This window comes from Pelophylax lessonae (assembly GCF_965119305.1).
Source record: "Pelophylax lessonae genome assembly, chromosome: 7".
Classification (NCBI taxonomy): domain Eukaryota; kingdom Metazoa; phylum Chordata; class Amphibia; order Anura; family Ranidae; genus Pelophylax; species Pelophylax lessonae.
Window position 1 is genome coordinate 239599168 of NC_138774.1, and position 18150 is coordinate 239617317.

The window sequence follows — 18150 nt, forward strand, 5'->3', positions numbered from 1 at the left end:
ACACCCCACATTTTTGCAAATATTTTATCTTTTCATGTGACCACAATGAAGAAATGACACTTTGCTACAATATAAGGTAGTGAATGTACAGCTTGAATAACAGTGAAAATTTGCTGTCCCCTCAAAATAACTCAACAGACAGCTATTAATGTCTAAACCGCTGGCAACAAAAGTGAGTAAACCCTATGTGAAAATGTCCAAATTGGGCCTATTTAGCCATTTTCCCTCCGCGGTGTCATGTGACTCGTTAGTGTTACAAGGTCTCAGGTGTGAATGGGGAGCAGGTGTGTTAGATTTGGTGTTATCGCTCTCACTCTCTCGTACTGGTCACTGGAAGTTCAACATGGCACCTCATGGCAAAGAACTCTCTGAGGATCTGAAAAAAAGAATTGTTGCTCTACATAAAGATGGCCTAGGCTATAAGAAGATTGCCAAGACCCTGAAACTGAGCTGCAGCACGGGGGCCAAGACCATACAGCGGTTTACCAGGACAGGTTCCACTCAGAAAAGGCCTCGCCATGGTCTTCCAAAGAAGTTGATTGCACATGCTCAGCATCATATCTAGAGGCTGTCTTTGGGAAATAGATGTACGAGTGCTGCCAGCATTGCTTCAGAGGTTAAAGGGGTGGGGGATCATCCTGTCAGTGCTCAGACCATACGCCGCACACTGCATCAAATTGGTCTGCATGGCTGTCGTCCCAGAAGGAAGCCTCTTTTAAAGATGATGCATTAGAAAGCCCGCAAACAGTTTGCTGAAGACAAGCAGACTAAGGACATGGATTACTGGAACCTGATAAGACCAAGATAAACGTATTTGGTTCAGATGGTGTCAAGCGTGTGTAGCGGGCAACCAGGTGAGGAGTACAAAGACAAGTGTGTCTTGCCTACAGTCTAGCATGGTGGTTGGAGAGTCATGTTCTGGGGCTGCATGAGTGTTGCCGACCCTGTGGAGCTACAGTTCATTGAGGGAACCATGAATGCCAACATGTACTGTGACATACTGAAGCAGAGCATGATCCCCTCCCTTCGGAGACTGGGCTGCAGGGCAGTATTCCAACATGATAATGACCCCAAACACACCTGCAAGATGACCACTGCCTTGTTAAAGAAGCTGAGGGTAAAGGTGATAGACTGACCAAGCATGTCTCCAGACCTAAACCCTATTGAGCATCTGTGGGGCATCCTCAAACGGAAGGTGGAGGAGCGCAAGTTCTCAAACATCCACCAGCTCTGCAATGTAATCATGGAAGGGTGGAAGAGGACTCCAGTGGCAACCTGTGAAGCTCTGGTGAGCTCCATGCCCATGAGGGTTAAGGCAGTGCTGTAAAATAATGGTGGCCACACAAAATATTGACACTTTGGTCCCAATTTGGACATTTTAACTTAGGGGTGTACTCACTTTTGTTGCCAGTGGGTTAGACATTAATAGCTGTGTGTTGAGTTATTTTGAGGGGACAGCAAATTTACACTGTTATACAAGCTGTACACTCACTAGTTCACATAGTAGCAAAGTGTCATTTCTTCAGTGTTGTCACGTGAAAAGATATAATAAAATATTTACAAAAATGTGAGGGGTGCACTAACTTTTGTGAGATACTGTACATACCAAGAGATAACCACTTTTAGTAAAATGGTTATAATTGACCAACTGGCCTGGAATGACGTTAAAGCAAAAATGAACTCTGAATCTCATTCCAGCTCTGCGATGTCCACAGGCTTCCTCGCTCCAACTGGGATCTTTGTCTGCTTTTCTGGCCCTTACAGGTTTGTAATAAAAGGGCATTGTGCCCCCAGCAAAATTCTAATAGGGTGCCCCTAGGCTAACTTACTCTGTGGCATCTTGCACTGTCAACTGTAACAATAAGGGGAATGATTTACAAAAATGGTGCCCTCAGAATCTGGTGCAGCTCTACATCAGCTTCAAACTTCAGCTTGTTCAATTAGGCTTTGGCAAAAATACCTGGACACGGATTGATTTCTATGCAGAGCTGCACCAGATTTTGCCCTTTGCTGTTTTAGTAAATAACCCCCTAAATGTTATTCACATAAACTATGCCTAAATCAGGATAAGTAGCAGGGGCACTCAGCATCAGTGGCGTAGCGTGGGTTGTCAGCGCCCGGGGCAAGGTAAGTAATTTGCGCCCCAACACAAATCTACTAGACCACTACACTGACACCTACACTGACCTAGCTGACCACCACACAGACCTACCTTATTCCTACACTGACCTACCTGATTACTATACTGACAATTACACAAAATTAAATGAATGGGCTGCCTACATGCAGAACACAGGTAGCAATGTTATAAAGCTAGCCTTCACATCACAATCCTGTCATTACAATAGTGTTCTCAGTCCCCCCTGCACATAAAAACCCCCCCTTCACATTACTGTCCTCAGCCCACCTTCATATCCCTCCCCCTCCCCTCGCATCCTTGTCATCACCCCCCCTTTACATTCCTACCCTTATGCCCCTTTATATCTTGCCCCTCCTCCTTCACATTTCTGTCCTCAGCCCCCCTCTACATTCCTGTCATTAGCCCCCTTTATATAGCCTCCCTTCCACCTTTACATTCCCGTCCTCACCCCCAGTACCCCTTTACATTCCTGTTCTCATCCCCAGTACCCCTTTACATTCCTGTCCTTACCACCCCCCCCCCACCCCTTTACATTCCTGTCCTCACCCCAGTACCCCTTTACATTCCTGTCCTCACCCCCACTACCCCTTTACATTCCTGTCCTCACCCACACTACCCCTTTACATTCCTGTCCCCCACTACCCCTTTACATTCCTGTCCCCCACTACCCCCTTACGTTCCTGTCCCCCACTACCCCCTTACGTTCCTGTCCCCCACTACCCCTTTACATTCCTGTCCCCCACTACCCCTTTACATTCCTGTCCCCCACTACCCCTTTACATTCCTGTCCCCCACTACTCCTTTACATTCCTGACCCCCCACTACCCCTTTAAATTCCTGACCCCCCACTACCCCTTTACATTCCTGACCCCCACTACCCCCTTACGTTCCTGTCCCCCACTACCCCTTTACATTCCTGTCCCCCACTACCCCTTTACATTCTTGACCCCCCACTACCCCTTTACATTCCTGACCCCCACTACCCCTTTACATTCCTGTCCCCCACTACCCCCTTACATTCCTGTCCCCCACTACCCCTTTACATTCCTGACCCCTCACTACCCCTTTACATTCCTGACCCCCCACTACCCCTTTACATTCCTGACCCCCCACTACCCCTTTACATTCCTGACCCCCACTACCCCCTTACATTCCTGTCCCCCACTAACCCTTTACATTCCTGTCCTCATCTTTACCCCATCTTCAGATTCCTGTCCTCAGCCCTCCCCCCCATCTTCAGATTCCTGTCCTCAGCCCCCCCCACCCCCCATCTTCAGATTCCTGTCCTCAGCCCCCCCCATCCCCCATTTTAAGATTCCTGTTGTCAGCCCTCCCCCACATCCCCCATCTTCAGATTCCTGTCCTCAGCTCCCCCCCATCCTCAGCTCCCTGTCCTCAGCTCCACCTTCACAGCACCCTCAGCTTCCTCCACAATCCACATTACTCACAGAGGGGACAGCAGTGGAGTGGACAGCACCGCATGGATGGCAGCAAACATGAAGCTGACATCAGAAGCAGGACAGCTCTGGAAGGAGGGCGGGATCTGCACAACTTTTCCAGGTAATCAGCTTGTGATTGGTTGCTAGCAACCAATCACCTGCGAGTTAACTCTAAGTCCCGCCCTCCATTCCGGAGCTGTACTGGCTTTAATATCAGCCTCCTGCCTCCTGAGTTCCGCCGTCCATGCAGGGGCTTGTTCATGATGGCTGAGCAGGCTCCTAAATGGCAACATGACACTGTGCCCCCCCCAGATTTTGTGCCTGGTGCGGCTCGCCCCCCCCAGTACCCCCCACGCTACGCCACTGCTCAGCATAGCCAGTACATTAAACCAGTGTTTCACTGCTATACTTTGTAAATGTCAGCCTCCTGCCTCCTGAGTTCCGCCATCCATGCAGGGGCTTGTTCATGATGGCTGAGCAGGCTCCTAAATGGCAACATGACACTGTGCCCTCCCCAGATTTTGTGCCCGGTGCGGCTCGCCCCCCCCCAGTACCCCCCACGCTACGCCACTGCTCAGCATAGCCAGTACATTAAACCAGTGTTTCACTGCTATACTTTGTAAATGCTTGTATTGCATTCTATATTTTCAATAAAAAGTTTGAAACAAAAAAGGGACCAGTGCTGTGGATATAAGTTATAGTTATCAGCTGCCCTTAAGAGTCGGTTCACACTAAGGCAACACGACTCCTTACTACTTCGGGGGCGACTTGTGCATTCCCATGCATCACGACTTCGGAGCGACTTGCAGGGACTTCACATAATGGAAGTCTATGCAAGTCACTCAGAGGTCGCCCCGAAGTAGTACAGGACCCTTTTTCTAAGTCGGAGCGACTTGTGTCGCTCCTATTAGAATGGGTCCTGTAGCAGTCAATGGACCGCGAGGGAGCGCGACTTGTCAGGCTGACAAGTCGCCTGACAAGTCGCGCTAGTGTGGACCGGCTCTTAAGGTTTTAGCTTAGGAGATACTCTTGAGACTTTATACAGCATTAGGCATATAGAGTCCGTAACAGAAGTTCAGTAGGTGAGAAATCTACACTGCTAAGACTGCTAAGCAAATGCTTCCTTTTGCACAAGATATGTGACTAGGGATGATCCTCAGTTCTGGCTAAATCCCTTCAATATTTGAAACTTAAAGCTGAATTACCCTTGCAGTGGGGCTCTCCCTGAACCCTAAGGCTTAACTTTGTTCTTTGCTTAGAGCAGCCTTTCTCAGAGAAACTCTTGAAATAATTTTCAGGTCTCAGGGAACCCCTGGTAAGATTAGTCCATTTGGAGTTATTAGAAAAATGCCCTGTATATTGGTGGTGGTGGTGCTCCCCTTACAGGGAGACCAGAATGACACCCTTGCAGTTATGCTGAGTGCCAAGTGACGTTGGACCTGTAACTATTTAAGCACCATCAGCTAAGAGGTCAGTTAGCCAGAGCTCAAGGAACCCTTAGCCACCCCAGAACCGGGAACCATGGTTGAGAATGGCTGAGCTAGAGCACCAGGTTAAGGCACTTTTTACTTCTTTATTACCTCTCTGTCACAGGCTCCTCTTTTCATGCAACCGGTTGTCCCCTGAAGCCTCTTCTCTTCAGCACTCTGGACAGCAGTTGCAGCTGTGACATTCATGCATTGTAAGGGAAGATGTCCAGGGCCCCCCAACAACCCGAAGCATTGGAAAGAAGAGATGGCGTCAACTACCAGGGAGGGAAAAAACAAGTAAAAGTAATTTTTCCTAGTACTGGGCAAAAATGAGCATTTAACCCTGGGTTGGGGGGATTGATAACTGGCAGTGTCATTTATTTTCTCCCCAGAGATCAGCTTTAACAGTTTAGTAGATGGCTCTGTTCCCAGTATATTATGGTTAGGTTGTAATTAGGAGATAGCTCCCCTTTTAGAGAAATCCCTCCTTTAGTGCTGTAATGGGTGGGGTTAGTGCCTTATAAATACCAGTGTGGCAGGGGCCTAGGTAGATGGGGCATGAAGGCAAGACACCCCAGAGCTGCAAAGATGTATTCTCTAGCAGTTTTCATCTAAAGGGCCCTTTACAGGGCTCAAGTTCCAGGCAAGGTAATACAGACCATGGGAGGCCTGGACTGAGTCCTCCTATGTGAGCAGGGGTGGAAGCCTGGCAATGAGTTTGCTATCTGGGAGAGTGCCCAACTGGGTAGCGTCAAAGAAAGGGCAGTGAGAGAGAAAGTATTATACTAAAGAGGGCACCTTGCTCCCCCTGATCCTCAGCTGCAGGTCCTCGACAAGGTTATGGAAGTTTATTGCCGTTGACTTGATATACAGTGCCTTGCGAAAGTATTCGACCCCCTTAAACTTTGCGACCTTTTGCCACATTTCAGGCTTCAAACATAAAGATATAAAACTGTAATTTTTTGTGAAGAATCAACAACAAGTGGGACACAATCATGAAGTGGAACGAAATTTATTGGATATTTCAAACTTTTTTAACAAATAAAGAACTGAAAACTTGGGCGTGCAAAATTATTTAGCCCCCTTAAGTTAATACTTTGTAGCGCCACCTTTTGCTGCGATTACAGCTGTAAGTCGCTTGGGGTATGTCTCTATCAGTTTTGCACATCGAGAGACTGAAATTTTTGCCCATTCCTCCTTGCAAAACAGCTGGAGCTCAGTGAGGTTGGATGGAGAGCGTTTGTGAACAGCAGTTTTCAGTTCTTTCCACGGATTCTCGATTGGATTCAGGTCTGGACTTTGACTTGGCCATTCTAACACCTGGATATGTTTATTTGTGAACCATTCCATTGTAGATTTTGCTTTATGTTTTGGATCATTGTCTTGTTGGAAGACAAATCTCCATCCCAGTCTCAGTTCTTTTGCAGACTCCATCAGGTTTTCTTCCAGAATGGTCCTGTATTTGGCTCCATCCATCTTCCCATCAATTTTAACCATCTTCCCTGTCCCTGCTGAAGAAAAGCAGGCCCAAACCATGATGCTGCCACCACCATGTTTGACAGTGGGGATGGTGTGTTCAGGGTGATGAGCTGTGTTGCTTTTACGCCAAACATGCATTGTTGCCAAAAAGTTTGATTTTGGTTTCATCTGACCAGAGCGCCTTCTTCCACATGTTTGGTGTCTCCCAGGTGGCTTGTGGCAAACTTTAAACAACACTTTTTATGGATATCTGTAAGAAATGGCTTTCTTCTTGCCACTCTTCCATAAAGGCCAGATTTGTGCAGTATACGACTGATTGTTGTCCTATGGACAGAGTCTCCCACCTCAGCTGTAGATCTCTGCAGTTCATCCAAAGTGATCATGGGCCTCTTGGCTGCATCTCTGATCATTCTTCTCCTTGTATGAGCTGAAAGTTTAGAGGGACGGCCAGGTCTTCGTAGATTTGCAGTGGTCTGATACTCCTTCCATTTCAATATTATCGCTTGCACAGTGCTGCTTGGGATGTTTAAACCATGAGAAATCTTTTTGTATCCAAATCCGGCTTTAAACTTCTTCACAACCATATCTTGGACCTTGTTCTTCATGATGCTCTCTGCGCTTTAAACGGACCTCTGAGACTATCACAGTGCAGGTGCATTTATACGGAGACTTGATTACACACAGGTGGATTCTATTTATCATCATTAGTCATTTAGGTCAACATTGGATCATTCAGAGATCCTCACTGAACTTCTAGGGAGAGTTTGCTGCACTGAAAGTAAAGGGGCTAAATAATTTTGCACGCCCAGTTTTTTATTTGTTAACAAAGTTTGAAATATCCAATAAATTTCATTCCACTTCATGATTGTGTCCCACTTGTTGTTGATTCTTCACAAAAAATTACAGTTTTATATCTTTTAATAGCCTGAAATGTAGCAAAAGTTCGCAAAGTTCAAGGGGGCCGAATACTTTCGCAAGGCACTGTATGTGCTTGCCTTCTGCACAAAAATTACAGCTACAGAATGTCTATTCCTGTGTGTGGCGTTCAGCGCCACAGAATTCTGACAGTATGTCAAATGTGATGTCAGATGTCATGGACATCTTTGTGTATTACAGTAAAGTGCAAAATGCATTTTATGTGTGGACATTCCTTTATTCTCCAATATTAACGCCTCAGGCCAGGGATGTCGTGAGTGAGCCTATGGCGAGGAGAATGACAAAATATGGCAGGTGGTTAATCCAACCACAGGTGAACAGCTTTCCTATCCAACTAGAAGCTGGGTTGAGACTTGCACAGTTTGATGCCAACACATGCCCAATCATAGTTTCCCTTACACCCTTCTTCCCCAGGCCCTATAGCAGCTGCATAGACAGCTATGGCTATTGTTAAATCAAAGCACCTATGCATGTGCATGGGAGTTTATTCATCCTGGTATTAAAGTATGTCGAGATTGTACACTAAGCTGCGCATGTGTGTCTTAATGTACAATCTTTATTAACTTGCTAGCAGGCAGTTAAGACACTTTTACTGTAGAAGAGACATCCTGAATATCTTCTGCAATAAATGCTTCGCTGCTAGCAAATCTAATTTTCTATGCTAAAGTTCCACTTCAATATGTGCAGGACAATTTTGAATGGGTTAAAAAACATGAGATAATTATAGGCTAAATTCTGTGTGCTTGCGAAATAGCTAAAAACTAGGACGTCCAATTTTGTAAATATGTGATGCTTTAACAACTTGAGCAGGTAAAGTTCTATGATTGAAACAAATTCATATTCATTCATATTACCGGATTGATCCCATGGTATATCCAGGAATGCTTCGTCTGGTGTGTACTCAGATGGTCTGAGCAGCCAATCAAAAAAATTTAATATGTCAAACAAATAGTACAAACTTACATCAAGGTAAGTATCGGCAGACAAGATGGGTCCTTCCGGTGTTCCGTGAGAATTACCTACCCGTGAGAAAAACCTACCCCTCGTCACTTCCGGTGCACGGCAGTGTGTGTAACGCGACCGGTTACATTAAAACAGCTGTGCTGCAATATGAGTAATCTCCGCTCCTGTCCCTGTCACTTCCCTGATCTCGGCTACTAAATATAAAAGCGGCGGCAGCTGTATGAAAAGATAAATCACGGAGCCTACAGCCGCTTTTATATTTACTAGCCAAGATCAGGGTAGAGACAGGGACAGGAGCGGAGATGACTCATATTGTAGCACAGCTGTTTTAATGTAACCGCCGCGTGGGTAGGTTTTTTTCACGGACACCGTGATCATTTCATACTAGTGCGCATGCGCACTAGTCAGCTCCTCAACTCTTCCATTGCGTATCCGGGGCTGTGAGCATGCGCACTGCTGCGCTGCTCAGCTGTTCCTGGCCAGAAGTGACAAGGGTAGGTTTTTCTCACGTTACACCGGTGTCCGTGTGGAGGCTGGGGGCTTAGAGTCACCATTGTAGGTCTGTGTTCATCTCCTCTCTTCCTCTTCCTGTCCGGCAGGAAGTGGGGGGTGTCACTGCAGTGAGATGGAGGCTTGGACTGCAGGTGAAACCACAGTGAGATGGAGGCTTGGACCGCAGGGTGGCTGTGATGCTCGTCCACGGGAACTTCCGGCGTATTGACTGGCGCGTTTTCGAGCATGCGCACTGTGCTGGGATACCAGTGCGCGCTCCTTTTTCAAAGTCGGATGGCAGGTGGTTAGTCCAACCACAGGTGCGCATGCTCGGAAACGCGTCAGTCATTACGCCGGAAGTTCCTGTGGATGAGCATCACGGCCACCCTGCGGTCCAAGCCTCCATCTCACTGTGGTTTCACCCTGCAGTCCAAGCCTCCATCTCACTGACGTGACACCCCCCACTTCCTGCCGGACAGGAAGAGGAAGAGAGGATATGAACAAAGACCTACAATGGTGACTCTAAGCCCCCAGCCTCCACATGGACACCGGAAGGACCCATCTTGTCTGCCGATACTTACCTTGATGTAAGTTTTTACTATTCGTTTGCCATATTAAATTGCAGTCTTAACTCAGAGGCGTCTGTTTTCTCTTTTGTTTGTTGCATGTTTGGAGATCGCTTCTGCTCCCTAACAGGCTGGCCCTGAGCATTCAGACTGTTTCTTCATCTCACCCTAAGACTTTATCATAGCCTTCATGTGCTATTATATTAACTACCGTTTTATGTAGTGCTAACAGTTTGCGCCACTTGTTCTTTTTCTAATCAAAAAAATGTAAACACTGTCATATGAGGGAAAGGGGGCATCATCAATCCCGTGTAGGATCTGACACCATCTTACATTGAGTTCCCCTGAGTTTGGACTTCCAGATCTGTTTACTATAAATAAATGAGGGCTGTTGTAAAATGCAGTCTGTTCAGGACTATGCCGTGGTTATGTTGCTCCCAGACACTTTGTCACTTTGTTTCATTTTTCAAATGATTCATTGTGGCAATTCTGCCATTTTGAGTCCTCCCATGTTTTTTGAATATCTGAGCCATGAAGATAATTTTGAATCCCTGATATACGTTGGATGCTCTATATTAGCTTTTCTCAACCAGGGTTCTATGGAACCCTGGGGTTCTCCAAAGGTTTCCAGGGGTTCCTTGAGCATTGAGCAATTTCTACCTCTTAGATAAGTAGACACTAAAACCAATGATCTTTTTAGCTATTTGTATGGGGGAAATTCCCCCCACTGAACACCAATGTAAGAGACATTCCTCTCAATGACCACCATAATAATGTATCATTAGATGTTGACATAGTGGTTATTGGCAGGAATTCCCAGAGACCTGAAAATTGTTTTAAGGGTCCCTCCTTGTAAAAATGTTGAGAAAGGTTGCACTATATGGACTTACTGAGTGAACACCAAAATTAAAAAAGTGTTTGGTTTTTGGACTTTGTATCTTTGGCTTCCAAAGTTGAGGTCCTCTGTTTATAGCAGCAATCTGTGTTTAAGAGCATCCTCACCAGAGCAGTTGCACTCCACTAGAAATTGACTTTTCTTCTCCAATCATGATTCATTGAGAAGTTGAATTCAGCACCTCAACTACATATATTCCAGTAAAATGCAAATTAACAGTCCTGAAAATAATTGCCAAAAAAAGTTGTTTCTGCCTTAACCACTTAAGGAGTGGAAGGTTTTACCTCCCTAATGACCAGGCCATTTTCTGCGATATGGCACTGTGATACTTTAACCTCTTCCAGACCGCCCGCAGCCTTTTTACTGTGGCAGTGCGGCCCTCCTGTGCGAACCGACATAGACCTACGTCGGACGCGCGCCTGTAGCTAGGGGGCGAGCGAGCGCGCGCCGCCGGCGATGCTCTCCCGCCCCCACTCGGCAGCAGGGAAGCCGATGCACGGGGCAAGCGGCTCTGATTGCCGCCTGACACTCACGATCGTTCCCGCTGAGAGAGAAGAACGGTCAGCTGTTGTAAACACAGCTGACCGTTCTTCTCCCTGGAATGATCACAGAGCCCCTGTGATCCTTATATATAGGATAACAGGTCTCTATGATCATTTCACAAGCCACACCCCCCCCCACAGTTAGAATCACTCCCCTAGGCTCACATTTAACCCTTTGATCACCCATAATGTTAACCCCTTCCCTGCCAGTGTCATTATTACAGTAACCGTGCATATTTTTAGCACTGATTATATGTCACTGGTCCCCCCAAAAGTGTCAAAAATGTTAGATAGGGGTCCAATCTGTCCGCCGAAATGTCGCAGTCCCGCTAAAAATCGCAGATCGCCGTCATTACTAGTAAAAAAAAAAAAAAAAAAAACAATAAAAATGACATAAATTTTTCCCATAGTTAGTAGACACGATAACATTTGTGCAAACCAATCAAAATATGCCCTAGCTGGTGTATGGATGTATTGGAGATGTGGAGATACTGGTGACTAAGAGCTCTACTCTATTTTGGCTTCAGTCTCCACTCCTATCCTTCAGGCTCTTGGATACCATATCCTTTTCTCTATGGAAAAACAATATAAAAACAACCAGTAAACCAAAAAATCTGATGCAGTCTGGGCCGGTGGAACTTGAGACAGGTGTTTTTATTCCCTATGCGCAAACACAAATGTGTCACCAATACAGATGGTAGATTGTGCGCAACAAAATACTATACCCCTGAAGAAGAAGCAGAATATAGCTTTGAATCGTGTTGGGTATTGTAAAATCATTGCTCTTGTATTGTTATGCCATAATTCATGGTTTACGGTTTTATTCATTTTCTGTACATTTGTGTGTATCTACATTTTTTTTTTTTTACTCATGTGTCAATAAAATGTATATCTTTTATATGAAAATAAATCTTGTGTACTCTAAAAAGTTCCTTTTAAAGTCCCAAAACCTTAGGGGAAATTTTTCTGGTTCTATTTCTAACTGTGTGGAGGATGTACTTACTGGATGGACACAGAGACCTGTGTTCCTTAAAAGGAGGAACACAGGATCCCTATGTTCATTACTAACAAAACAGCGGTGTGCCATGTTTACTTCGGCAGACCGCCGTTCTGTCTCCATGGGGAGCTATCGCGGGTGCCCGGCAGACATCGCGTCCACCGGACCTGCTGATTGGTTTCCCCTCTAGCCAATCGGCGTGTGCCTCTGGCGGCCGGCGCGCGCCCACGCTAACTGCTACACGAAACAACGTTTTGCGTAACACAGCCGACCTGCCACAGTATAACTACGGCAGTTGGTTGGCAAGTGGTTAAACAGTACTAGTAATAAATTATAATAAAGCTATACATAATTGAAAGTTTAACTGAAAATACTGACGCATTACCATTAGTAAAAATTCAGATTGAATTCACATTGTGTCTGTTTTACTGTCACAGCTGTCATTAGTTTCCCAGAAGGACAGGGAGCTTCAGGAAGTGAAATGTTAAAAAGTGGACAAAAGGTTATCCCACAAGCTATGGCATGCTCCCAGTGTTCACATCCTACTATGTGATCTCTCATTCCTTTGGGGCTCCATTTTTGCTACTATTTTTATGTTTAGTTCTTTTATTGCTCTGTTAAAGGGCCCACCTTGTTGTAGGCTTGATTGATTGACACAAGCGTATGTGTGGCCATAAGGAATCCAGCCCAATCACCAATGTAGCATTTCACACATGGGACATGTGGCATACCAGGCTACAGGGTGTTACAAATTTTTTAGCTGGCAATAGTCATGAGATGAAAGTCACCTGATACAACCTTTTGAGTAACAATTTCCTGTTTGGGTTTGTTTACAAGGGTGACACGCCTTCACAAATCTCTTTTCAGAGGTTTGCCAGGCATTCATTCATGAATTATTTTTGCAGCCAAACAGGGATTTTATATGGAAATACCATTGCAACCACAAGAATTCGGTTTATGGTTGCTGTGCTACCCCATTTGCTTGGGTGGATTTGCCTTTGGCAGCAGTGTTTACTAACATGACCACCAGACAACTTGCAGTTGGGCACTCAAAAGGCAGTAAAACTACAGCTCAACTTCCTATTTTTGTCACCTCCCTGCTATCTGTAAGGGGGTAATTCATCCCAATGACCACAAGTGTAAGGAGCATTCTTCCCACTGACCATTACACTAATATATTATGAGATGTAGTAGATATCGTAGTTTTTAGCAGGGGTTTCCTGAGACCCGAAAGTTATGTCAAAGGTTCCTCTGTGTTGACAAGCTTGATAAAGGCTGTTCTAGGTGAGGATACACTGGATAGAAACCCTAAAAAAAGAGATGGGCTCTGGCATGTTCAGGATCGTAGTCCCAACCCTCCTGCCTGATCCCATCAGGAAGCCCACACTGCACACCACTAATCACAGGCAGTGATACATTTCCCGGTCCGCAGCTGCACAGAGCGGAAAATGTCTCACTGCCTGTGATTGGCGGTGTGCAGTGTCGGCTTCCTGGCAGTATCGGGCAGATGGGTTGGGACTATAATCCAGAACATGCCAAAGCCCTTCTCGACCTAAAAAAAATCTAAAATGTAAAATGTAAAATATTGCAGTTCTTAGATTCCGTATTTTTTTCTCCCTATGAAAACACATTTTGTTTCCTAGAGTGGATACAGTTCATTGTATCCATGGAGGAAGCCATGGTTCTCACATACGCTGCACTAATAACATGACTGCCTTTGCTCGTCTCCATTATGTGGTGGATGATAGGCTTAGTAGTTTACATAGAAAAGATTATATGTTTATCTACAGTGCAGCTCGCAGGATCTGACTAGGACACAACATTTTGAGCAAGATCAACAAGTATTTTCTGTACTTGCTAAAAACGTTCTTAGACTGAAAAGTGAAAATGAATCAAGCCGCAACATCTAATGACTGGTGAGCGGCAATGTAATATATTCTTGATCTGGGTTTAGTTCTGTTCATGTGTTTGGGTCTCAGAAGAAGGGGTTTGGAGAGACTGACCTTCAGGCAGGGCTGGGTAGTCAGCGGATCTGCCTAAGCTTTGATCTCTGGTAATCATTTGATCAGATAATGGACTGCTACAGAAGATTTATAGAAATATATATATATATTTTTTTTTTCCTTACTGTACCTATAACAGGGCTCTACTGCTCTTCTCACAGCAGAAGTTGCTGTGAGCAATGAGTATCTGCTAAAATGTACCAGGCAACAAGAACATTTTTTGCTGGGCACAAACATTCCTTTGATCACCATGATTCAATATCGTGGTGATCACATGATCTGTCACCACCCAGAGAGAGGTTACTGATCGATCAGACAGGGTTCCCAGCTGGACTATGCAATAGTCTGCAGGAGATCAAATGATCTCCAAAGCCCGCTGAAGCTGCAGCTGGTAATGACTGGACTTTAGGTAAAGGCTAATTTTTTCGAGAGGATGTTCGCATACAGAATCAGGGTTATAAACTGGGTTTTACTTTACATTTCTCTACTATAAATATATATATATATATATATAGTGCTGTGCCTTGCCATGGTAGAAAAAGGAGTATATGTTACGTTACACTGGGTTTTTACTGATGCAGGTTGAGTGACTCAAGAACAGTTATTCTGAGAAAATCTGGTTTTGCAGTTTTCTCTAGGGCTGGTAATTCCTGGATGGGTTCTGGAGTCTAGAGACTTTGACGAGTCTTGGGAGGGATGAAACCTCTGTTCATATTTTATGAGAGACCACAGCCTTCACAATCAGATGGGACAATGAGACAGCATGGTTTGTCTGTTCGGAGACAGGCTCAGGGACTATAAAGTCTGAATAGCCAGGAGGCTGGACAATTTATGTTCTATGGAGGTGATGCTGAAAACCCCTGTGAGGGTATCCTTGCACATTTTTTTCTTTTAGCTTTACATTCTTTTAAAATAAAAGCGGGCCCAATTTCTTGCATGGTTTTTTTCCTCTCTCTGCCCATTGCAATGTGGGCTGTTCTTTTTTGTTGGTCTTCTGCTTTTCCATTTATTAACTCTTTTGGGGGTCTGGCTGCTGGAGGGGCATTCTTGGCTCAGGCTCCGGAACTCTGGTTTGGGTTTCCTGCTATGGGCCTGGGATGCTTTATATTATTTGACTATTTGACCGTTGGTGGGAGCTTGTTGGTTTCCTCTTCTGGGGAGGGAGGCTGGGGGGGGGGGGGGCTTCACCCTTTCGTGGACACAGTTTGTGCCCATTGGGGGTGTCGGGGGGGGGCCCTCTGCTGGCTGATATCTTATTATTGGAGCTTGGTGAGTCCTCTGGACTCTTGATGTATCTCCTATCAACTGTTGAGATTTAATGTACAACTGTTGAGATTTAATGTATTTTGCTGTTTATTTTTATCACTGACTGCTTAGTTGCTAATATTGTTTGGAGTCATGTTTTGTTATGTATTGTCCGGGTACAGAGTGCCTTTTCGCAGGCTACCCCCTTTCTTTTGCCTATGTTTTCTACATTTTCTATTTTATGTTGTACTACTGCAATGTGTTGTTTAAAATCAATAGATAACTATTGAATACTAAAATAAAAGTGGGCTAAAAGCCCTGGAAATGTAAATCCCTTGCTGGACTGAACCTGATGAAAGGAACTTCATCTCAGCGAAACCCCCCACAATATCACGATATGTGGTTCTCTGAATACTCTGTGTCTTCAGTAAGTATGAGTAAAGATGTTACTATCCGCACGGGGTTTGCATGTCCTCATTGTGCCTGCATGGGTTTCATCTGGGTACTACAGTTTCCTCCCACACTCCGAAGACATGCTGGTAGGTTGATTGGCTCCTGTCTAAATTGGCCTTCGTATGTGTATGTATGAATGTGAGTTAGTTGTAAGTTCCTCTAGGGCAGGCACTGATGTGAATGTACAATATATATATGAAAAGTAATGCGTGAATTGATGGCGCTAAATAAGTACCTGTAATAAATAAATAAATAAAATAAGATAAAATAATACCTTACCATTTGCACCTTCATTCCAGACATTCCACAGCTGAGCAATAAAGAATGGAGCCCAACATATCACGTAAATCAGTACAATGGCTAGGGTCATTCGGACAGTCTTGGACATGGCTTTTGTCACGCCGGAATCTGAAGTTGGTGGCATGCCATTTGTCCCACTAACCAGTTTTCCTTTACGTCTTGACCCCGGTGACCTTTCTGTCCCCAAGTGCAGACTGTGGTGAATTTCTCTAAAAATCAGGACCTGGCATGTGGTGATAAACATAGCTGGCAGGATGAGGACAGCCAAAGTTATCCATGTCACATAAGCTTTAAGACCCCATGGCTGCACAAAATTTGCCCAGCAGTCATAGACACCTGGTTGGACCTCTGTTCTTGAGAAAATAAAAATCTGTGGTAGGCTGAGAACTGCAGATGCCCCCCATGCTAAGCAGACAGGGATATTCCACCGAGCTGAACCCTTTTTAAATGTCATCATAGGCCGACAAATAGCCTGATGCCTATCAAATGTCATGGCTACAATCATGTAAGAAGATACGAACATCCCAACAACCTGAAGATATCTTACTGAGCGGCACAGGAAATCTGGACCTGGAAATCGGTCAACGATGTCCCAGATAAGCTGTGGTAAAACCTGGAAGAAAGCCACCACTAAGTCTGCCAGGCAGAGATGGATCATGAAAGTGTGCATGAGGGCATTGTGCTTCCGCCGCCTAAGAAGGGTGAAAAGAACTAGCGAGTTTCCAAAGGTGGCCAAAGCCAGGATGATGGTTAGGAGAGCAATGCTCCATTGTGTGATGTAAGGATTTATCTTGTCCGCATCTTCACCGGTGATGTTGGTACTGATACTGGCAAGGGGGCTCTCAGTCTCAGACATCTGTAAAAATACAAAATATAAAGAGGAATTAATAAAAGTAAGAAAATCATATTTACAACCAGTTAAACTGCAACAGTGTAATCAGATATTCTGGAAGCCTTTATTACATTAGTGGGCTAATGATTTGATTAGGACCCCAATCCGGTTTCTTAGAAAGGAGCAATGATTAAGCAATCGGCTAACAGTTTAAATACTCATACATAAACCATATCTGCCAAACAATGATTAATTCTGTTCAGGTGGTCTTGTGATCCACATACCCCTAGCTAGGCAGGTGGCACCTTTATTTCCTGCAGTGTAATCAGTCTGTGTAATAGTCTTCAAAATCCGGTAGAAATGTGGAAACGTAGTAATAGGAAAACATGCAAGCTCATGATTAGATGCAGAGGACAGGACCTCTATAGGAAGAACCTTAATACGGGCTCTAAGACCTCTCACGTGTTAAACTCTGAAGCTGCTGTGTAAAGCCTCGTACACACGCACCGATTGTTGGCCGTAAATTTTCGGCCAACGTCCGATCGGCCGATTGTCGGCTTGTTAGTAAGATGCTTCCGACAACCGACTGCGACTTTTCGGCCGAACAAAATCTGGTGTGCATGCTATAAAATTTTTGTTGGCCGTCAGCAGAACGGCCGATTGTTCCTCAGTCAGTACAGATTTCGGCAGACAAAAATCTGATGAACAAGACTGGGCATGCTCAGAGAAGAAAAAACACACGGAAAGTAGACCAGAACATGACATCACTTCTGCAGTTGGTTGTTGTTGGCCGACAAAATTTGTGTGCAGTCTAGAGTACATTTCAACCAACACAACAACACTGGACAAAAGACGGCTGATCGGTCGGCCAACAATCGGTGCGTTTGTACGAGGCTTTAGATACTTTCTAGAGCTCCCTAGGTGTATCACTACAGACAAGAGAAAGTGTTTACAGTTTTGCAATAATAAAGCCCCTTCCCACCCTCCAGACTCCCCCAAATAGAAACAAGTTCCTAATGGCTCCAAGCAAACTTGTACTTGGTAATACTTTGATCTACAGTATACACATTTGTTGTATTTCCTGTGATGAAAGAAAATTAAATGACATATTACTACTACTTCCAGTTGTAACCTACAGAGGTTCTGACCTTTTTCTATTGTGCTAGAAATTGTGTTTTCATTGCTGTCTCTGTCCCCATTGGAGAGATGCCCCATCACTGCATGTTCTTCTGACCCCCTGTCATCAGGATAAGAAGTGAAGGGAAACCTTTTGACTAAAAACCCAACTCTAGGCCCCCCTAGGGTTACCACCTTTTGGTCATTTTATTTTACTATTAGTTTAGCCATTATGGCGCTTTTCCACTGCATGGAACCGAAAGGTTCGGCTCGCTTTTGTGCT

General features: G+C 44.9%; 1 protein-coding gene across 1 annotated transcript in view; it reads right to left on the reverse strand.

Annotated features, from left to right (window-relative positions):
- AVPR2 (arginine vasopressin receptor 2) overlaps positions 1-18150 on the reverse strand; it is a 60366-nt gene that overhangs the window by 13319 nt on the left and 28897 nt on the right. Inside the window, exon 2 of the mRNA XM_082262941.1 lies at positions 15899-16775. Coding sequence (XP_082119067.1) covers positions 15899-16775 — 877 coding nt within the window. The remainder of the gene's footprint in view (positions 1-15898; positions 16776-18150) is intronic.